Genomic DNA, 23974 nt, shown 5'->3' on the forward strand with positions numbered 1-23974 from the left:
CACAATTTTCTAAAAAAATGGGTGGAGGGGAGATGGAGATAGATTATGTAATGGGGATGGGGTATTCTTTTGGGGAGATAAAAACATTTTGGAACTAGATAGAGGTGAGAGCTGCACAACATGGAGAATGTACATTTTTAATGGTTAAATTTATATTCTGTGATTATCACCTCCACAAAAAATTTTTTTAAGTGACTATGAAGTTTATGCAAAGTAGTAGCGAAGTTCACACATACTTAAGGCAGATTGCCGGCCAGGCAAAATATAATAGCTTCACACATGCTATAACCATTTAATCATCACATGCTTAAGGTGTAGGTGCTATTATGATCTATATTTTACAGAAGAGGAAAGTGAAACTATTTTCCAAGAGCCCGTAGCTCATAGGTCATTCCACTGAGGACTGACGTGAAACCATCTTCACTAATAGCCTGTCCTCTCTCTCTTCCTGAGAAAGAGACAGAGTGTAGCTGGTCTCCAGAGATGCTTCATTTACTGAAGGAATTCTTGTTCCCAATCCAGTCCACGTGTCTTCTAATTATAAATCACACGTTTATTTAAACAGTTTGAATGAGTCTCTGTTCTTTGCAACCAAATGACCCCTACCGAGATCTCAAATGGCTGGTATAGATAGGGGGCCCTTGTGATCAGAACAGGAGTCCAGACTCCTGTCAGACTGTCAGCAAAGTAAAGCTGATACTGAGTAAAAACATAAGAGAAATGGGACCGGGGAAGAACCGGCTGGTCAGAATCAGTTTGTTGGAGCTTGAAGAAGAGAAAGTTGTAGTAGATTGAAATTAAGGTTAGCCTGATGGTCAAATTTAAATCTCAGAAATTCTAAATGGAACTCTCTCTACCTATATATAGTCCCCAGAAACTAGATTAGAAGAATTTTGCTTTCAGCTGCACATGCCAAAGTGATCATACTGTTCATATGGGAAACTATTGTTTTGGCAATACTATTTTCTTTCTGTTTTATTAGTTACAGGCTCATGATCTGTCATCCTGTTGAAAAGGTGAGGTCTTTGGAGTTAGATTGGTTGGAGTCTAATTTGCCACATTCTAGTCAAACCATTTAGATATGTCACTGAGTAGCAGTCACTTCATATGTGGAATGGAGATAAAAATACTTCCCTTGACACATGTGGAGAAGAATAAAATGGAAAACATGTAAATTAACTACCCCCATGCCTCATTGGCGATTCCAAGTGTTCACTATTATGTTACTATAATAACTATGATTACTACTGCGTATGTAAAATACCTCACCACATAGAAAACTTCCTAAAATAACACTCCCTTGGTGAAAGCAAGTGCCATTTTTCCCCCCACATATACTTATTTTAAATAAGATTCCTGATGGAAAAGTTTCACAGTGATTGATTTTTCAGGAACTCTGAATTTTAGCCTTAAAGTGCTTCTGGACCACTGTAAACTTAATTTAAATATTTCAGGTTTACTGAGACTTAGAGTCATTAATGCTCCTCATTAATATCCCAAACATAATCCTACTGATTATACTTTTACTTCAGACCGAGTTTCCTTTTATGCACTTGCTGTTTCTTTTGTCACTTTAAACTGTTAGTTGTTAACACTCAGGGGGACATTTGTGTTCTTACAACTTTGCAATTAGCTCTTAGCTCTCCCCTAATTGCTGTGCCAGCACACCTCTCCTCCAAAGACACCCTAACTCTTTCCCCTATGATGTGTTTCTTCGCCACAGGCTAAAAGTACCAGTATCTCCTTTTCTAGTGGTAGGAAAACTGCTCTGACCTCACGTTCTTACTCTTTTCTCTGCCTAGTGGCTGATGTTATAAATATTGGGCTTTTGGTTCTCCAAATCTTGGTCCTTCATAACCAAAGCCACATTTTGTAATCCTGAAAGAACTTTCCTGGCTCAAGAAAAGCAGAAGCATATGAAACATTGTTTTAAAAACTCTTGCCTCTGTTATAAAGGGATAAAAATCTGTGCATTTGTGAGTGGAGTGTCTATGTATTATTCATGTATGAATGTGTTCTAAATGGTATCTGTCGGGGGGCACCTGGGTGGGTCAGTCATTAAGTGTCTGCCTTCGGCTCAGGCCATGATCCCAGGGTTGAGGGATCGATCCCTGCATCAAGTCCCACACTGGGCTCTCCCCTTGGTGGGGAGCCTGCTTCTCCCTCTCCCTCTGCCTGCTGCTCCCCCTACTTGTGCTCGCTTTCTGTCAAATTAATGAATAAAATCTTAAAAAATAAATAAATAAATGGTATTTGTCTGCCATTAATATAATATCCTAAGTGTTCTTTAATTACTGCAAGTTTCCTATTCCTTTTTCCACCCTTTTAACTCATAGCCTATGTCTTTTTTTTTTTAAATGTGGAGATATTTTGTTTTGTTTTGTTTTGTTTTCCCCAAGATACAGCTGAGTCTTACTTTTTTTTTTTTTTTAAGATTTTATTTATTTATTTGACAGAGATCACAAGCAGGCAGAGAGGCAGGCAGAGAGAGAGGGGAGGAAGCAGGCTCCCTGCCGAGCAGAGAGCCCGATGTAGGGCTCGATCCAGGACTCTGGGATCATGACCTGAGCTGAAGGCAGAGGCTTTAATCCACTGAGCCACCCAGGCACCCCTGGGTCTTACTTTTTTATGCAATCTGACAATCTTTGCCTTTAACTAAAATATTTAGATAATTAAAACTTAATGTAATTATATGTGTAAATTTATACTACCTCGCTATTTATTTTCTATTTGCTTCATCCATTCTTTCTCTTTTCCTCTTTTTCTGTCTTTGGAAGAACTAGAATTTTTTATGATTCCATTTTGTCTGTTTATTTTGTTATTATCTTGATTGGTCTAGGGTTTATAGTGTACGCCTCTAACTGAATATATCCACCTTCCTACGCTTTTATATCAAAAGTATAACATAAGGATTTCACATCAGTATAGTTCCATTCTCTTCTCCTGGCTTTTGTGATACTGTTGATATATATATATATATATATATATATATATATATATATATATATTTTTTTTTTAAAGATTTTATTTATTTATTTGACAGACAGAGATCACAAGTTTGCAGAGAAGCAGGCAGACAGAGAGGGGGAAGCAGGCTCCCCGCAGAGCAGAAAGCCCGATGCGGGGCTTGATCCCAGGACTCTAGGATCATGACCTGAGCTAAAGGCAGAGGCTTTAACCCACTGAGCCACCCAGATGTCCCTGTTGTTATATATTTTAATGTTGCATATATTATAAATCCAAGAACCCATTGCTATTATTTCCATTTTATGAATTAGCTTTTAAAGAAATTTAAATAATAAAAAACTCTTTAGCCATATAGTTCTTTCCAATGTTTTTTACTTCTTGTGCAGATCCACATTTCCACCTGGTATTATTTTCCTTCTGATTGACAAGTGTGCTCATTGTTTTATGTCTGACAGACTTTATTTATCTTCCTTTGTAAAATTTATTTTTGCTGGATATAGAATTCTATGTTGGCAATAATTTTTTTTTCAATATTTTAAAGATGTTGCTTTAATTTCTTCTTGCTTATGCTATTTCCAGTGAGAAATCTGTAATCTTTATCTGATTTCTGTAAGTAATATGTTTTGTTTTTTTTTTTTTTCTTCTGGCTGCTTTTTAAGATTCTCCACCGAGGGGAGAGCCCAGTGTGGGACTTGATGCAGGGATCGATCCCACCACCCTAGGATCATGACCTAACACTCGGGGCACCTGGGTGGCACCGTCATTTGAACTTCCAGTTCTTGGTTTCTGCTCAGGTCATGATCTTAGGGTTATGGGATCAAGCCCTGTGTAGGCCTCTGTCTGCACTGAGCACAAAGTCTGCTTGAGATTCTCTCTCCCTCTCCCTTTTCAAAAGATTCAAAAATCTTTTGAAAAAAGACTATCATTCACTTGGAGCAATTTGATTATGTACTTTGGTGTAATTTTCTTTAGGTTTCTGTGCTTCAGATTTATTGAGCTTCTTGGAAAACATGAATTTATATATTTTATCAAATTTAGAAAATTTGCAGTCATTATTTCTCAAGTGATTTTTCTGCCTTCCTGTTCTCTACTTTCTTCTGGGGATCACCATGATGCATATATTAGGCTTCCTGAAGTTGTCCAAAGTTCACTTTTACACTTTAACCTCTTAATTGTTTTCTCCTGAGTGTTCATTTTGGAAAGTTTCTATAGTTATGTCTTCAAGTTCTTTAATTCTTTTCTCCTTCAATGTCATCTGCTGTCAATTACACTCAGTGTATTTGTCATGTCAGAAGTTGTACTTGGGTCTTTTTATTATTTCCTCTATGTCTCTAGTTAACTATTTTAACGTAACTGCTTTTATATCCTTTTTCATCAAATCTAACATATCTGTCAGTTCTCAGTTAGTTTTGATTGTTTATTTTCCTTTTTACAGGTTATATTTTCCTGAATCTTTGCATGCTCCATCATCTTTAATTGGATGCCAGACATTTTGGATTTTACCTTGCTAGGTGCTGGATGGTTTTTTTATTCTTACAAATATTCTCACATTTCATGCTGGTATGCAGTGTTACTCAGAAATAGTTTGCTCTTTTTGTGTCTTATCTTTTATGTTTGTTTGGCAAGACTAGAGCACTATTTAGTTTAAGGTGAGTTACTCACCACTCCTAAGGCAAGACCCATCTCCAAACTTTATCAAAGTCCTATGAGTTATGAGATTTTTCTAGTCTGGCTGGTGGAAATAAGCATGATTCCTGGCCCTATGTGATCACCAAGTACTCTTTAAGACTTTCATATGTTTCTATCCTCTCTATGAACAGCTACCCCAATCAGTGCTCTGCTGATTACCTCCAGAGACCTTTAAAGAGTTCTCTTGTGCAGCTCTTTCTTTCCTATTCTCTGTCTTGTGAATGCTAAATGATTTTCCCTTTTTGTAATGGCCAATGAAGAACATATTTTCAAATGTTTATTTTCTCTTGGTATATCCTCTCTGTGAAATGTCTGTCTATACCTTTTGCCCATTTTCTAATTAGGCATTTGGTTTCTTAATGTTGACATTTAAGAATTCTTCATATAGTATAGTTAAAAGGATTTTTTTTGTCAGATATGTGACTTGCAATTATATTATTTTGTCCTTTCATTCTTCTAACAGGATTTTTACGGAGCAAAAATTTTTACTTTTACTGAGATCCAGTTTATTGGAGTTCTCTTTTATGGATTGTTTGTTAGATAACAAGTCTAAAACTCTTTACCTAGTCATAGGTCCCAAAGATTTTCTCCTAATTTTTTTTTTTTTAGATAATTTGCTGTTTTTTATTGTATGTTTAAGTTCATGGTTTGTTGTTGTCTTTTTTGTTTTGTTTTGTTTTTGTTTTTGTTTTATAGTAGGCTCCATGGCTAGCATGGAGCCCAACATGGGGCTTAAACTCAGGACCCTGATAGCAAGACCTGAGCTAAGATCAAGAGTCAGACCCTCAGTTGACTGAGCCACGCAGGCACCCCCATGATTCATTGTGAGTTAATTTTTATAAGGTGTGAGGCTTATGCTCTGTTCTTTTTTTCTTATGGATGCCCACTTCCTCCAGCATAGTTTGTTGAAAAGTCTCTTTCCTCCATTGAATTGCTTTTGCATCTTTGTCAAAAACCAATTGGACATATTATATGGGCCTCTTCTGAGCTCTCTGTTGGAATGCATTGACCTCTATGTCTTTCTCTGCCAATAGCACATTGTCTTCATCACTCTAGCTATCTAGGAAGCCTCAACTCCAGAGAGAGTACTTTTCCCACTTTATTCCTCTTTCCCAAAATTGTTTTGGCTATTATAGAGCCTCTCTTTCAATATAAATTTACAAAAAACCTTCCTGTGACTACCAAAAAAAAAAAAAAAACCAAAAAACTTGCTTAAGTTTTGATAGAAGCTTTTAGGCTATCAACCAATAAAAGAGCATGGACATCTTACCTATGTTCAGTCTTCCATGCACAATCACTTCTCAGCCTTTTGGCTAAGATCAAGTGTAGTCTTTCAATGCATAGACATATCATTTACTACTTTTAATACTTTTTTCCACAGACATAAATTTAATCTATCAAATAAACATCATCATTGAAATGAATTGTAGTTCAGTCATATAGATCTTCAATCCATTTGTTACCTTGCCAAAGAAAATCTTCAGAAATACCAACCTACCATTTTAGCATCTTGTTTAAAACCTATAAATGCATCTCTACTTTTGTCTCCATGAAAGAGTTCAAAAATCCTTAAAAATCTATGAATCCCTACCTGTATCAATAAATACATTAATTGCTTTATCTTGGTAGCATTATAATTTTTATGAGCATTTTCTTGCCATACACAAATAGTGCTGAATACTAGAATTTTCTCTGAAGGTAATTTCTACTTTTTTTTAATGAAAAACATTTCTTACAAGCAAGCTGCTATGGGGAAAATATACAGGATTACCTCTCATAATATTTCATCGTATGATTTTATTTCTATCTCGAATGCTCTACTGATATTCAGAAATCATATATCTTTGGTATAATTTAATAACATATATATATATATATATATATATATAACCATATAAATGGAAGTGGTAATTGTAATTTGTTACAGAGGACATAACAAAATTTTACACTATTCTAACTCATTTTTTAAAAGTTATTATAAAAAGATAAAAGTACTTTAGAAAAAAATCTGACATATCCTTGAATATAATTTTTAATTTGTTTATGTGAAAATGTATTAATAGCTATTGTATGTATTCATTAGTGATATACATAGAGAAACTTAATGAAATGTGAGAAAAAGGCAAAAAAATAACATAAGATTTGTAAAATAGATTCATTACATGGTTAGCTCTAATGGTTCTTAAGGAGAAGATGTAGATGAAAAACATTTCATTGTCATTAAACTTTTTTACACATGCTTAGAATATTTTATTAGGTTCAAGTTTAGTATGGTAGGTTAACAGCAGTTGAAATATATGTTTTGATTAAAGCAAAGAACATTATTCATCATAGTTTTAAAAGTCTAGTATTTTTCACATTATTCCAAAAAGATAAAGAGCTACATTAAAGGCTGCTTTTACATATAGATTATTTACAATTAGATTTCAGATGAAAAAATGCTTTCTACTGCTGAACATACACACACACACACACACACATACGTGTGTGTGTGTGTGTGTGTGTTTGTACACTTTAAGTCTTCTAGTATATACTGTGTTAAGACATTCCATTGAAAAGGAGTAAGGAACAGGATGGTTCGGGATGAAAATTCTTTAAAAGTTTTTTATTAAATTTTGTATAAAGTCTGTTGTGAACACTGGCAGAAGAAAACATTGCCTCATGTTTCAAGACCAACTACTGAGAAATGCAATGAGGCTAATATTAAATAGTTTGAAATTCACAAGCATCATCATCCATCATGCTGGAGTAAATAGGTTTCAGATCTAAACTTGAATTATGATTTGATTAAGGTAATTGGTTTGCCCTCCTCTTAAAATGGCGGATTTTTTCCACAGAAATGAGGAATGATCTGTGCATCAGAAAGAGATGTTCATATCCCTACCCATACATGTACATGTACATGTACACATACACATATACATATACCAAGAGTTAGGATCGAAAGAAACAATTTCTTTTTATGGAGGATAATTACACAAAATAAGTGTGCGATCATCTTTCCTTTTATGCCCTTACAATATGAAATTAGCCTCTAAATCTGATGTATTTGGATTTTACCACTCCATTCCCTCAGAATTTTTATTTTATGCTATTTTAAATAAACTTAATTTAAAGAAATACTCACATGGAAAGTGTAATCAGTGTAAAAGCATACAGCTTGATGAATTTGCAGAAATGAAACCATAATGTTACCAGCACCAAGATAAAAAAACGAACTGATGATTTACACCCCCAAAGCTCCTTCTATTGTCTTCCAGCTACATCACCCAAGTGCACAGACTCTCCGCACCCACAAGAGCATATAATGTGTGTAATGTATGTGCACACTCTTGTGCTATGTTTTGTCCATTCAAGTTCTGTTTGTGAGATTCTTCCATGTCACCGCTTCATGTCATTGTGGGTAAATGTGGTTTATTTGTCATTATTATGTTACAGTATTCCATTGAGTGAACAGACTAGAAGTTATACATTCTAGTTCATTTGAACATTGCAAATGTTTCCAGGTTTGTGGCTATGGAGAATACTGCTGCTCTGAGCATTCGTCTTCATGACTATTTGGGCATGGACATGATTCAAATCAATATTCTGTAATGGCAAGAGGAGGGGCCATTCCTTTCATGAAGTCTTCATCAAATATATGTTTCTGTTTTGCAGGAGCTGTTGGTAGGAATTTCCTTTCAGGTTAAGGGAGTACCTTGCTACACCTGATTTGTTAAAAGGTTTTTTGGTGGGTGTTTTTTGGGGACAGTACACTGTGGAAAGTACACTGAATTTTGTCAACTATCTCTTCTGTAACTATCAAGTTGATTGAATGAGTTTTGTTCCTTTTAAAATGTGGTGAGTTGTATGGATTATTTTTTTCTAATGTTAAACCAACCTTTCAACACTAAAATAAACTTTAGTTTGTTAGATTTTCATATGTGTATGTGTGTATATGTACATATACATAGTAAATTTTAAGTAAGTATTTATACAGTGTTCATAAATACACACCTATAGACTTTGAATATATGCATATATTTTTTTAATTCTATTGGTATTCTTTGTTGAGTTTTTTTTTTTTTTATTTACGTTGCTCAGTAACTTTTGTCAGTAATTTTCTCCTTTTAAATTCTTTTGTCAGGCTTGATTGAACCCAGAAACTTAGAAAGTGTTCCTGTTTGTGTGACTAAGTTACTTCAAGAGTCATATCATCATTCCATTTGATTTGACTTTTTTTCAATTTCTACCACATTTCTTTCATTGATCTTTCAGTTATTTATTGGCACTTTGTTTCATTTCTGAGAAATAGAGAATTTTCTGATTATCATTTAGATGAATTTCACTATAATCAGAAACCATGCCTTCAGTAATTAAATCATTTAATTTTAATAACAGTGCATGGTTAACTTCCGTACTATATATGCTATGGAAAAGAATCCATATACTATCTATATGCTTAACAGGTTGAATTTCTTAATTATAATAAAATCTTCTGCACATTTTCTCTTTTTTTTTTATTTGCTTAACATGGTCTTCCATTAGGAGTATGCATTTGTCTGTCTCTTTGTTTTCTGTCAAGTTTTGACAGATTCTTCATATTTTGAAACATATTTTGAAATACAACAATTTTAGTCCTTCTTGCCTTGAGTCCATTTTTTGGGCTGTTTGGCTTTGTTCTGATTAGTGTTTGCATGCTTTGTTGCTTTCCATCATGTAAGAATCACTCTGTGCCCTTACATTTAAAAATATTTCTTATAACCAGGCTATAGTTTTCTTTTGTTTAGGAAGTCTGGCAATCTATGTCTTCTACTTTTGGTTCAGTTACATAAAAACATACATATTGATGTATTTGGGTTTTTAAATATATCAAAATTTCTGTGGCATTTAATTCATTTGTCTTGTGATTTTATCTCCCTTTTCTTCCCTTCTATGTGTAAATCAAAAATTGTTATTATTTAGGGGTTCCCAGGGACTCAGTCAGTTAAACAACTGCCTTTGGTTCAGGTCATGATCTCAGGGTCCTGGGATCGAGCCCACATTGGGTTCCCTGCTCAGCCAAGGAGCCTGCTTCTCCCTCTCCCTCTGCCTGCCGCTCCCCCTGTTTGTGCTCTCTCTCTCACTGTCAAATAAATAAATAAAATCTTTTAAAAATTTTTTATTATTTAGATTTACCTTGCTAGTTTTCTAATTTATCTTGTACTCCCTATTTAGTAGTCATTACATATTTTTTAAATATTTTATATTTGACACTTCATAGTCTACTATAATTATTTTATTTCATTTTTTTCTTTTTTTAAGATTTTATTTATGTATTTGAGAGAGAGCGAGGGAGCGAGAGAGAAAACATGAGAGAGGGAGCAGCAGGCAGAGGGAGAACCAGGCTCCCCTCTGAGCGGGGAGCCTGGTGTAGCGTTCAATCCCAGGACCCTGGGATCATGACTTGAGCCCAAGGCAGCTGCTTAACCGACTGAGCCACCCAGGCACCATTTTTTCCACTATCTCAGTAATACTAGACCCTAGGAAACTTCAACTTTATTTACCATTTTTTATCATATTTCATGGAGATTTAAAATTTGTAAGACCTTACATTGTTTTGTAAATCGGTATTCAATCAATATTCATTTGTATTTGCCCTTATATGTGCCCTTTCTGGGGGTTCTCATTCCTTCTTGCATAGCTCTGTTTTCTGCTAGAAAGTCCTTTTGCCGGAACAACTTCACTTCGTATTTCTTTTGTTACAGATTATCTAGTGACAATTTGTCTCAATTTTTGTTTTTCTAAACTTGTGAACTATTCCTCAGTTTTTAATTGTCCAAAAACGATTTCATCTTTGCTTTTGAAAAATATTTTCACTAGATATATGTGATTGCTAAGGTGAGAGTTAATTGCTTCCAGCACTTTGGAGATTTAATTCCATTTCTTCCAGCTCCCATCACACCCATGGAAAGGTCAGTCATCAGCTTCCTTGTTGCTTTGAAGGAAATGTGATTTTGTTTCTCTGCCTGCTTTTATTTTTTGTTATTTTTGATTTTCAGTGCTCATACTGGGATGTGCCTAGGTAGAGTGACCATTATATTCATATTGAAGGAGTATTTTGGTACTTCTTGAATGTGTTTTAACTAATTTTTCCAATAATGTATTGTTCTAATTTTGTTTGAATTCTGACGGTTCTGGTTGATTTTTTCCTTGTATTCTATGCCCTCTACTTCTGGACTTCATCAACAGTAATGCTTTTAAGTCTATTTCTACAACACTTTTTTTTTTAATGTTCATAATTTTTCTATAATACAAATGTTCAAATATTTTCTATTGTCATATCATTTAGTTCTCTAATCTTATACTGTATCTAATTTAGTATTAGATGTTTCTAGCCACTTCGGTTAAATCTGTCTAGCTATTATCTATCTATATATGTCTATCAGCATTTACATAGACGTCCATTTATATTTTCTGTTTCCTTTGGCTTTTGTTCTTATAATCGTGGTTTTTGACATGTTTTTTAACCTCTGACCAAATTCCAGACACTGTTTCTAAAATAGTCTAGAGGCTTGTATGATATTTTCATGCCTTATTTTCTGTATCTTGGAAAGTTCTCTCCTTCATTTCACAGATCAGATAGAGAAGAGGCTGATCATCTTACTCTTACCAGAGATTATGGCAAATCAAGGCTGGGCTGAAGTTTAGTAAGGCTGAGTCCACCTCTGATTTATACGGCTTCCCAGGTTTCTGTTTTGTTTTTGCTTTTACTTTTAAATAAAAATAGTATGTATTCTGTGGGGTTTTCCTGTATCAGTGAAAACCTCTAATCTCTATCCTCATGAGAACAGTAACAGTCTCGTACATTCTTCAAAATTCTTCTGCAAAACTTTAGACCTGTGCTCCATGCAACCTCAGCATTTGGTAAATGTACTGAAGGAAATTAACTATGAGCTATGTATACGAGTCTGTAAATTTCCATCCGTAATTCTTCTGTTTTCCCCATCCTTTCTCAGTAACCCTCCTCTGGGCTTTGCGGTAGACTTCCAGCTGCCCCAAATGCCTTGCCTAGTAGATGCCCTGGGGGTTTCGGGTGTTCAGGAAGCCATCCTTTATCTTTGAGTTTTTCTCCATTCAGAATTCTCTCTGGTTCCTTTTGTCCAGAAACTGTCTACTTCCTTCAAACAGATGTGTGGTTTTTTTTTCCTGTGTTTTTTCTGTCAGATGTATTTTATTCATTTTTATATCATTTATTTAATTTTATGTATTTGATTTCTGTTTCTCTATATTAGATGAGGATGCTGATCCACCAAGACCTAATCTAGCTCCAACAGAACTGAAATCCTTAACATAGAACTTATAAATTCATGTGTAACAATGTATAAAGCTAATCATTTTCTTGAATCTTCTGGAAACGCATGCTCTTTTCTAGATGTTTAGTTGTGTATTGAACTTTAATCTGTTCAATTAATAGAATATCGTTATTGTCTTACCTAGTCACTATTTGTCTAGACTCAACCACATTTACAAAATATCTGAGGCATGACTGTACCTCTTGGACTTCCCTCCTGGGATGATTTTTCTTTTTTCTTTTTTTTTAAGATTTTATTTATTTATTTGACAGACAGAGATCACAAGAAGGCAGAGAGAGAGAGGGGGAAGCAGGTTCCCTGCTGAGCAGAGAGCCCGATGTGGGGCTCAATCCCAGGACCCTGAAATTATAACCTGAGCCAAAGGCAGAGGCTTAACCAGCTGAGCCACCCAGGTGCCCCTAGGGGGACGATTTTCCTTTGGATGATAAATATTAATTATAACTAAGTAGGTTTTCTGCTGTGTAACTGCAGAGTTTCTAGGTGTTACTCTGCTCAAATTTGAAATCTAAATAAGAAGTAAACAATTGTAAAGATGATTAATGAATACAAATTCCCAAAGTTAGTTTGAAACAAAAATAAGTTGTGTTCAAAATGAAGTACAACATGAATTTTGTCTTTGGTCCGAGAGATCTGGTATTAGTTTGTAACTCTGAGACCCCGTGAATTTAAAAGTCTTCTTTCTTCTCATCTCTTTGTGAAACCAAAGCTAATGATGCTGCTCTTTAAAGTACAGCCAAATCCATGTTAATAGAGTGCAGATTATTATGGAAGCTATAATAATCACAGAGAAATTGATAATGACTTGAATCAGTGTCTGGCTTGTTAATTGTAAAAGCTTTTACTATAAAAAGAAATTACTTAACAACTACACTTAACTAGTTATGAAGTTTTATTAGAAATAGAGATTAATGGTTCCTATGGTATCTAGTGCAAGATATAAAACATCATTGTGTTTAAAGTAAATCTGTGATATTCAGATGTTGATAATCTACAACCAGGTAAAGATTTGAAAACCATAATGTTTCGATTTTCTTTCGTGTTTCATATATTTAAATGATTTTATTAACAAGAATATAGTGAAAGAAGCTTTCTGACTAATAAAACTGAATATTCAAACATTATCCTCTCCAGCAGGTAAGATTTACTGAAAGAAATTCTATCTCAATTCTACCAGCTCAAACATTTTAGAATCCCCTTCAATATAGAATAAATTTGATACTTTTTTATTACATATAAAGCTTAAAATTGAAGTCTTTCAGGACAACCAATTCAGTGACAAAACTTCTCCTTTTAGTTTAGCTTTCTGATAGTAGACCCTTTCAGGAAAATATATTCCAGTAAAGAAAGGTAAGTGAGGACATAAGAAACATATGTGGACTGGTTTTTGTTTGCTTTATATTACATGAATCCTTCAGATATACTCTCTGATTTAATGCCTCCAATTCGATGAAATAGACATTGTTTTTTTTATTTTCAAGGTGTGACAACTGACAAAGAAAGGTATTGAGCAGCTGGTAAGGGTGAAGGTCTAATTTGAAAAGAGGTGTGTCTAAATTTTTCTACCCGCAAAGCATTAAATGTAAACGTAACAGAGACAAATAGAAGGGGGGCAGTTTCAAAGAACACAAAGAGAATGAGGGCCTCAAAACAGCTTCATTACCTTCACAACTCTCTGGTGAAGCACATCCCTAGATTCCAGAAATCCAATGATCCAATGATCGTTTGTTTGTTTTTCACCTTTTTTCTTTCACCATATATGTATATGTATATAATTTTACTTAGAAGTAACCCTCAGGAATGAACTAAGAGATCTGGAATGGAGAAAGAAAGAGAAAAACAGACACAGAGAAAGAAGAGAGAGTGTGTGTGCTTTGGGTATATTTGGTGAAGTTTACATGACTGTGACTGTCACCCCAGTTAATACCGAGACTTAACTTTAATCCTTCTCAGGGACTTTGCATCCTGTAATTAGATAAGCTCCAGCAGGTTGACAAGGAAGGCAACACAGAAAGCATTTCAGGCTGTGGTAAGGATTATTGACTTTAAGTGATGGCTAATTTACATTTTGCTTTTGTGAAAACTTTTGTGATCTACACAAGGAAAAAACAATAAAGAAGAAAAGAGGACATAAAGAAAACAGATAAAGGAGAAGGGGGAAAAGAATAAGAAATTACAGGAAAAAAGAAAGGAAACCAAAAGAAGAGAAAACTTACAATCCCAAGGCATTTTTATACTGCTGGTATGTCAGGGACAAAGAGCAAACTTCTCCACCTTACTGTTTTATATGGAAGTTTCTAGCTCAAACTATGGAGTCATTCATAATAATGGATGATGAAGAGTTTGCTTCATCAGAGCAGGATTAAATCAGTCTCCAATATAATATAAAAGAAACAGGAGATAATATTATAAAGCTGGAATTCATGTTTTGAGAGAGAAAAACGTTTTGGATGAAATTAGAAAGGTTAGTCAGGAATGGGGACTTCTGCAATATTTAGGACTTCATGGAGATGAGCAAAGGTAGGTGGATTTTTAACATATTTGACTCTGTGACATGCTATATACATTCTTTTATTTCAGAATGTTATTCACCAACTCATTTGAGAAATTTTAGTAAAGATAGTAAAAATTGCTCTTCAGTGTTTCATAAACTCCAAATCAATGACTCTTTTGAATGTAACTTGATGCTGAAATGAATCCCAAGACCACGTATCCCTACCCCAGCAGCAGAAATATTACATCAGCTTCCGTTGTATGTGCCCCGCTGACCGCGAATTCTTTGGTAACGGGTATCAGATGTTGTGGTACTCATTTTCTCAGTCCTTCCTCCTCTCTGCTATAGGTGACATGGTTCCTTCTTGCAAGCTCAGGTATATCCATGGGTAGCCCCAACTGTGACCTCAGTCAATAGGAATTTAAGAGACAGCCAAGGTTTCTTATTACCATGTGAGAGAACCATACATGCATGCAATCTGTTCTTTATCTCAAATGTGCAGTTGCTTATGTAACCCACTATGTCTTCCTCCTTGTGCAGCTAAGGACTTTTGTGTCAAGATACTCTTCTAAGGAACTAGGGAAACTGTTAGGTCCTAGTATGTGTGAAACCATAAACTAGAAAACATCCATACAATGGCTACCACAGAAGTACTTTTTGCAAATAGTATGTATAAGAGATTTTAATTAAAACCTAGCGGATGTATAGATTAAATGACTTCCAGGGCATCTGTTCTATTTTTAATTCCAAGCTCTCAATTCCTCAAGAAATATATATTCCACTAATAATAAAACCACTCTTAGGTCAAGACTACAGTTAAATTATCGGTTGATAAAGTTTATTTTGTGGGAACCACACTAGGTGTTCATCTCTTTTATGGTTGTGTTCAGTGAGTAGTTCTATAAAAGTATTTCATTTGATCTAAGAGTCTTACAACTTTAATTTTACAATATAAGTATGTGGTCCCTGTTTCAGTTTGAAAGGGTGAAAGAACATTTTGGTGTTCTTTGGTGCCTAGGAAGGAAAAAGTTTTACTCTAAATACCAGAGAATTATTCTTCCGAGTGGAGACAGCCACCCATGTGCCCATAGCTTGTCATCCTCACTTGTCATACTGGTGAGGCCTTTCTCCTATGTGCTTCCTAATCTCCATATAAGATTATGGAGGATTCTTGTATATATATATGTATACATATACATATATATGCATATACATATATACACACACATGTATAATATTTATATATTTATATATATAAATATATATAATCCTCCCAGGATAGATATAGATATAGATATAGATATAGATATAGATAGATATAGATAATCTGGGAAGATTCTAATAGCAGCAGCTAGCACATTCTATGTATTTCCTGTTAATTCAACAGTAGCAAAGAAGAAACCTAGAATTGTTCATTCGTCCTTGATATACCCATATGGATATATCAAAATGAAACTATCTTTGCAAGGAGCTTTCTTGCAAACACATCACCTTTAACTACATATAATACAATTGTATGTTCACCATTATGGCATTATACTACTACAGAGTGAGGGGAAAAAAGTATTTTATCAACATTTAAAACTGCTGAAAAACAGCTGACTCTGATGCACCAACAGAAAGCCAAGAATAAAGAGTATGACAACCCAAATAACTAAAATTCCTTACTCTCATACAACTGGTTCTGCCATGCAAAACATACTCTCGTTATTGCCCTCTTTAATCCCCAGAACTCCTATGAGATATGGGGGGAAATAATGTCATAAAAAAAGGTGACTTTCCCAACATGAAAAATTCTAAAGGCCAGCTATCCAGTATTGTGCTTTCAGTTAATGATACTGTACCATACACTTAAATACTTGGTAAAAGATTGGGCTTCTGGGAGGCTCAGTTCATTAAGCATCCCACTCTTGATTTCAGCTCAGGTTGTGATCTCAGGGATGTGAGATCCAGCCCAGCATGGGGCTCCACACTGGACATGGAGCTTAAGATTCTCTCCCTCCCCCTCTGCCCCTCTTTACCCCACCCCCACCTGTCACTCACACTCTCTCTCAAAACAAAGCAAAAACAAAAACAGAAAAAACCCAACCCGCTACAAATGTTTAAAATGTATGAAAAGTACTTAAATGTACAGTCGCAAAGGTAAGAAAGTGTCATGCAGAAAATTATCTTCACACAAAAGTAACCTCCAAGTACAAGTACGCTCCCAGACAAACTACCCCAGAGATGAGGGACCAGAAAGGCTCACAGAACAAAATGAATGACTTGAGCTAATTTAGAGCACACAGCACAAAGCAAAGCAAAAGAGATGGGTGCTTAACTGGCCAAGGATATAATGCAATTAAATTGAAAGGACACTACCTGATTCTTGGGGTTTGCAGTATTCGTGATGTGAGGATGGTATGAACACGAGGACAAAAACAGGTCTGAATGTGCCTTGCAAGGGCAGAGGGCTCACGGGGCCATGATGGCAGTCATCAAATGTTGGCTGAATTTAGACTGAAAGAATATTGAATGTCTCATGTATATTTAGTATGTCATGAATATTTAGTGCCCCTTGTGCCTCATGTATATTTAGTGCCTTGTGAATATTAGTTAGGTATTTCTGCTTTCTCCCATCCCTTTCCATATTCAGATATATGATCCACTTTATCTTTCTAACATGCACCACAGTTTAACATGTAGGTTACTCTATTCATTTTCCTTTCCTCTGTAGCAGAATGAATTTTCTGAAATATAGAAAATGAATTTCACCATAAGAAAAAAAATCTCTTAAGGACCAAATGTAGAAGATGCTGAAAAGCAAAGAAATAATGGATAAGCAAAGGTACTATCATACCTTTGATAGTCCTGGAGATGGTATAAGTTGGAAAGTAATTTGGCAAGAGGTATCAAACATCTTAAACCATTGCGATTATTTGTTCATTTTCTCCTATTCTCGAATGTTATCTTATTTACATAATAATTCTATGAAAAAATATGTGTGTAATAACACATGTAACACATAGTATAACAAAATTGAAAAAGCATAAATATGTAACTGTAGAACATTCATTAAATAAGTGTCATACCTATAAAATAAAATGACCAAACAAAGGTGATTATATGAAAAATATATAGTCACATTCATGGTTAGAAACATGAAGTAAAGTTTTATAAATAACTTTGTGGAATTCATTAAATGTATAAAACTAAAATAGATAATATTTATACTAAGTATGCACAACTGTAAAATTAACATATATATTAATTGAATAACTAGTTGAATAACTTGAAATTTCCTACGGGTCCCATTAAATAAAAATAATTTGTAAAACGAATCCTGAAATATTAAGTATTTCCTGGCAAAAAGATATAAATATTATTTCAAATGACAGTTTTATGTGTGTGCCTCTTTGTGTCTTAAATGAATTAAAGAGGCATAATTTCCCTGTGTATTATTTCTACTTCTTTCCAATTTCAGTAGAAATTTAAAACATGAAAAAAAGAACTTTAAAAACTCCAAGGAGTATATTTAGTCCTTAAAATAGACCAATGAAATAAAGAGTACCCCAGAGGGAGTAAAAACTCTTACCAAAAAGTCAGCTTGGACGAGGCATTGAAGTAAATGTGATCCTTATTTTTTTTAACCTTTATATTTTTTAAAATTAGAGTACAACGAATAAAATGCTGCCTATAATCAGACCCAGGTCAAAAGAATAGGTCTTATAAAAAAAAAAAAAAGAAATCACTTTCTTCATAGTTTTAAGTATATGTCTATGTGAAAACATAACATTTAAATTTCAAAAATAATTTTTGACATAAATTTACCTTTGTAATCAAGTGGTACAAGAAATCATAATGGTACAAGAAAATTAGAATTCATTTCTCCTTTTCACATAAAAACATAACTGAAATAATTTAAACATTTAAAGAAAACATTATAGAAATGTAAACTATCCTACATTTTGATATAGTTTTGACTATTCTAAATTTGAAAATTTAGACAAAATCATAGGATGTATAACTTAGACAGAACTGAACAAATATGTGGAAAAAGGGAATATACATATATTTTCTTGTTCTCTCCTCAAAATTTAGTAATAATTGAAGAATTATGTCAGAAGAAATGAATAATGCAGACTTATCTAAAACATTCTGCTGTATTTATAATTTGATTTGATTTTTTAATAAAATATACTAAGTCTACACAGTGCCATGCACATAGATAGAAAAAAAACCAGATTTTTCATGCATAGGATCTTGATACATATTGACAAATTAATTTTCCCTAAAGTTTAATAAATGTGTATGCTACCAGTAGGGTGCAGGAAATGCCAGACTCACTATCCTGGTTTTGGCACTGAATATTATTCTCATCTTAACATTTACCAATATGATAGACAAGCCCAAATGTTTCAGTATTTTTATTTTAGTTTTTTTGGTTACTAGAAACTTGAATAATTTTTGATCTGTTAATTGGTTATTTATATTTTCTTCCTTGTGGTCTTTACTCATTTTATGTGGAGTAACTAATGTTTTTAATTTCCTTTGATTTATGAGATTACATTAAGTATTGAAGACATAACACTTATTACCTCCAAAGAAATATGTTCTGGAGGGTCACAAATTTTATTTCATACCACAAATCCAATATTTCAATTTTTGTACATTCCTATATATCTTTAAATGTTAAATGTATTTCTTTTGCAGCTCTAGACTTTTATTTATTTATTTATTTATTTTTAAGGAGCACTGGGACCCAGGATTACCAGCTGCCCAGGTACCAAAAAATTGTGCTTCCGAAATCTCTTGATGTCAATTCCTCACGAAGAGCAATGGAGCTGTCCTACGTAATATTTTGTTTTCAATACAGATGTGAAAAAGAATACTTTTTTGTAAAGAGGAAGAGGGAGAGGGAGAGAACCTTAAGCAGCTGCATGCCAAACACGGGGCTTGATTTCACAACCTTGAGATCAGGACCTGAGCCAAAATCAAGAATTGGAAGCTTAACTGACTGAGCCACCCAGGTGCTGCAGAAGGAATAGTATCTTCTTCTCTCTCTTTCTCTCTTTTTAAGATATATTTGTTTGAGAGAGAGAGAGAGCGCATGCATATGAGTGGGGAGGAGGCAGAGGGAGAGGAGAAAGGGCACCTTGAGCAGACCCCCCACTGAGTGCAGAGCTAGACCCAGGGGTTGATCTCATGATCCTGAGACCATGACCTGGGCAGAAACCAAGAGCTGGTTGCTCAGCTGACTGAGCCACCCATGCACCCTGAAAGAACTTTCTCATTAGCTTTTGAGCAAAGGTAGACCTATTATAACGACCTTTGTTATATTTTTGAATATTTCTAAGGCTATAATAAACTTTAAATTAGTTGTACATGCTTTGCTAGTTAAAGTATATTTACACACTACTTCTGTACCATGTCTGTACATAGTGTCAATTTATCTATCTCTTTACTAAGGCTTACCCAATTACACAAGGTGGTACAGTCTATTTTGTAAATCCTGAAATGACAATAACAAAATAACAAATGCAGAAAAAAGAGTGGGGCATTTTAATATCAAACACTTTCCTACCACAGTAGGTTATCAGGACAAACTGAAAATTTCTGTGTCTGCTTTATACAAGATATTATTCTGTACTTGAATAATCCTGGAATTTAATCCTTTTAATAAATGTTTTTTGATTTATTTATTACATTCTTAAACTGTGCATGTTAATGTCCTCCTCTACTATGGGTGTCACAAGATTATTATTATACATATATCAAAGATTGGTTTTTCTGCATTTGTATTTATAAAAACCTGAGTATATCCACAATGAAGTACAAGGGATATGATGAACAAGGGATATTTCATGTGTTAAGAGACAGTTACAAAATACCCCAAGTGCTATGTAGGGAAAAATAACCACCAATACTACACAGAATGGAAAAAGAAAAACAGGAGACTATTTGGCTAGAGTATGCTGGAGATGTTTATGGAAGAAGAGAAAATTAAGCTGAGTTATTAGGTGATGGTGTTCCTCTTCTAATAAAGGACATAATTGATTCTGAGAATATTGTCTCCATTAATTGTAAGAAAATCATACCACCAAGTTCCTATCAGGATATCAAAATGAAATAAGGCTTAACCCACAATTTGAAATAGGATTGTGAAAATACCACACTCTGAAATAAATGCAAAAACAGGTAACAATAGGTTGGATAAATGATCTGCACAAATCTTCCTAGAAGTGTCAATGTGAGATCATTTCTGGATAGCTTCTTTATCACGATACCTTAGTGCATCCCCAAAATGAAGATACTGTAACATCTTGCAAAAAATAAGATGTGTGGGCCACCGGGGTGGTTCAGTTGGATAAGTGTGACTCTTGGTTTTGGCTCAGGCCATGATCTCAGCGTTGTGAGATCAAGCCCAATGTGGGGCTCCGTGCTAAGTGTGGAGCCTGCTTAAAGATTCTTTCCCCCTTTTTCTCTGTGCCTCCCTACCTCTCCCTCTAAAAAAAAAAAAAAAAAAAAGGAAAAATTGTTATTGTAAGTTTTCACAACAAATGAAGAATATGGCAGAAAAAAAGAGATGAAATTTTCACTGAAATGACCATTTAAAGCCAGTTAGAAATTTTATCTTTATATGGAATGTGACACTTAGGACAGCCAGACAAGGCAGCACTTTGTAAGTGATTTTTCCCACTCACTGTGTGCTCACCGTGAAGATGACTCGTGACTGAAATATCGGGCTTCCTGAGAGCAAATATGTTTATGCGCATGTAAACCTTACAATGATACTGTAGATGCTTCTGGATTCCATGTTAACACTTTTGGCTGTTTTTTGTTTTTTTTTTTCCTGCCTGTTGAAATGTTCATTTCTTAGTCTCCATAGAGCAGGGTGACTTTATGTCCTGACCAGCCTGGGTCAGAACCCATTAATGTCCATCACCTCACTATCTTTATTACTAATGTCACTCTCAGAAGGACCCAGTTTGGAGATTTCCTGTGGTGACTCTCTTAGTTACTTCCTCCTCAGCCGGAGTGTTCCTAAGGCTTCCTGTAGTGTGCCTTCTTTTCTTCTCACTACATTCAAGCCTCTGGGCCTTAACATCCCTTCGTAAGATTTTGAGTTTCTTCGCTGTGCGTCGGACTCTTCAAACTACAGTCTTACAGAGATTTGTATCTGGAAACCCAAAGTGTTGTGTTTGTCTGCCTGCATGGATATCCCAGGGGCATCATAAACTCAAAACCCCAAACTGCATATATGCTTTTTCTTCCTACTGCACTTACTTATGTCTGTGGAAAGTGTCACAATCCATCTCAAATCCACCTCATCTCAGGCCTCCCTAACTTTTTTGTCATACAAGCAACCATCAGTCCTGTCAAGTCTGCCTTCTCTGTAGCTCCCTAATTTGCTGCTTCATTTTTTTTTAAGATTTTTTATTTATTTGAATGAGAGAGACAGCAAGCGCTAGCAGGGGGGAGGGGCAGCAGGAGAGGGAGAAGCTGAATCCCCACTGAGCGTGGAGCCCCCTGTGGGACTCTATCCCAGGACCCTGAGATCATGACCTCAAGCCAAAGTCAGATGCGTCCCTGCTTCACTTTTTAGACAATATCACAGCAGTTGAAAATATGGGCAGGTGGTTCAGAGAGATGTGGACTGGAATCCTTGTCTTACCACTTACTAATTATATAAAGTATTTAATTACTGAGTTGAGGTTTTCTCTTTTGTCTGTATAAGGATAGTAAAAGTTCCTGTCTACCTATAAGGTAGTTTTAAAATTTAAGTGAAAGAATGCTTAGAAAGCACTTTTTATGGCACATAGTGGTTCACTAAATGTTAGCTATGGCTTTTAATATTGTTTTAATTATGATGAGTGCGACCCACTACCATCTCGGGACTAGATCCCTACAATCACTTCTGACTATGGTTTCCCAGATTTCACGCTTCTCTTCGCATTGCCCTTCTTTATTCTGCAAGTAGAATAATATTTTAAATACACACATGTGTGCCCATCATTCTCCTGCTCAGTGGCTGCCCACCATGTTCAGTTGTAAATACCAAAACTTTTATCGTGATGCCTCCACCATTCCTGACCTGTCTCCTGCTTACCATGCTAGCTTTCTTGACTCCCCCTTTAACAAAAAAGGTTTTTCAAGCTTGAGTGTGCCTAAGAAGTGCTAAAAAATATATTAAGACTAATTCCTAGGATATGCCCACAGATTTTAATTTAGTAAATCCAGAGTGAGGTCCAGAACTCTGCATTTTGTTAAGTTTTTATTTAATTTCCAGTTAGTTAACAGAGAGCCATGTCAGCTTCAGGTGTACACACAGCAATTCAACCCTTCCATGAGTCTGCATTTTGAATGAACTCCATCCCCTCACAGCAAACACCCTCTCCCCAGGAGGTTCTGCTATAGGGAACACAACTTTGGAAATCTTGGTTTATTGTTATCTTAAACTCCAAATGCCTTCATCAGCATTTTTGCCGACCTGCCTCTTATTTTTTACTTTCACCTTAGCAGTTACTTTCGAGGAAGCAGTAAGTTGAGTTTCTTTTATTAAAATTCTGTGCAGAAAAGCAAATTTCTAATATCAATTTGGTATCCTACCCAGGTTTTTGTATTGAGAAGATAACTCATTAAGTAAAGTCGCTACTTTTCCCAGTCTGTATTAATCCATTGTTACCTTAATGTTTCCGTTTCTCGTGGGTTTGGTTGGTCAGTGTGAGGAACACTTTCCTGAAAGCTGAATCCTCCAAGACAAGCGACATAAGTGACATAATTAATCTTCACAAACAAAGTGTAGCTCCTTACATTGAATATATCTTGTGAAGCGTCGCCTAGACACGGAAGAGAAAGGAAACACATCTCTCTTACGTTTGGCTTATTTTCGACAACATCTGGGATGAAACAGGACCGTTCCCACTCCACATCCAGTGGCTTTGTAACGTTTATAACAACAATGTCCTTTCTGTTCACAGCACTACTCAACCATTTAAGACATAGACCTCATGAGAATAAATTTTACCAATTGTTATTTTCTCCTTTACAACAAGAGTAATCCTTCCTGTGCACTTGATTTTATTTAAATTTTACTTTTTCGGGCGCCTGGGTGGCTCAGTGGGTTAAGCCGCTGCCTTCGGCTCAGGTCATGATCTCAGGGTCCTGGGATCGAGTCCCGCATCGGGCTCTCTGCTCAGCAGGGAGCCTGCTTCCCCCTATCTCTCTGCCTGCTTCTCCGTCTACTTGTGATTTCTCTCTGTCAAATAAATAAATAAAATCTTAAAAAATAAATAAATAAATTTTACTTTTTCATCTGTGCTCATTTTTCCCTCAGGTCATAAGTAATTTGACAGCCAGGTGTGTGTGCATATGTGCTAGAGAGAGAGAACTTGTGTGTGATTTTTTTTTTAAAACACTTCCCAGTAAAATCTCTAAGATTTTGCTTTTATTCTCCCCACATTTGATGGATATAAACATGAAGATAAGAATCGTGATAGGCTGTTGAATAGTT

At 35.1% G+C, this 23974-nt stretch overlaps 1 protein-coding gene and 1 non-coding gene across 2 annotated transcripts in view; one reads left to right on the forward strand and one right to left on the reverse strand.

Moving 5' to 3' along the window:
* LOC122890910 (60S ribosomal protein L21-like) overlaps window positions 1-11739 on the forward strand; it is a 29277-nt gene extending 17538 nt beyond the window's left edge. The window contains exons 4-5 of the mRNA XM_044226355.1: window positions 10498-10589; window positions 11634-11739. Of these exons, the coding sequence (XP_044082290.1) occupies window positions 10498-10589; window positions 11634-11739 (198 nt within the window). The remainder of the gene's footprint in view (window positions 1-10497; window positions 10590-11633) is intronic.
* Window positions 11740-19208: 7469 nt separating this feature from the next.
* Window positions 19209-19358, reverse strand: LOC122892850. Its single transcript, XR_006381523.1, has one exon. It is a non-coding gene; the product is annotated as a U11 spliceosomal RNA (small nuclear RNA).
* Between the last annotated feature and the right edge of the window lie 4616 nt (window positions 19359-23974).

This window comes from Neovison vison, chromosome 12, assembly GCF_020171115.1.
Source record: "Neovison vison isolate M4711 chromosome 12, ASM_NN_V1, whole genome shotgun sequence".
Taxonomy (NCBI): domain Eukaryota; kingdom Metazoa; phylum Chordata; class Mammalia; order Carnivora; family Mustelidae; genus Neogale; species Neogale vison.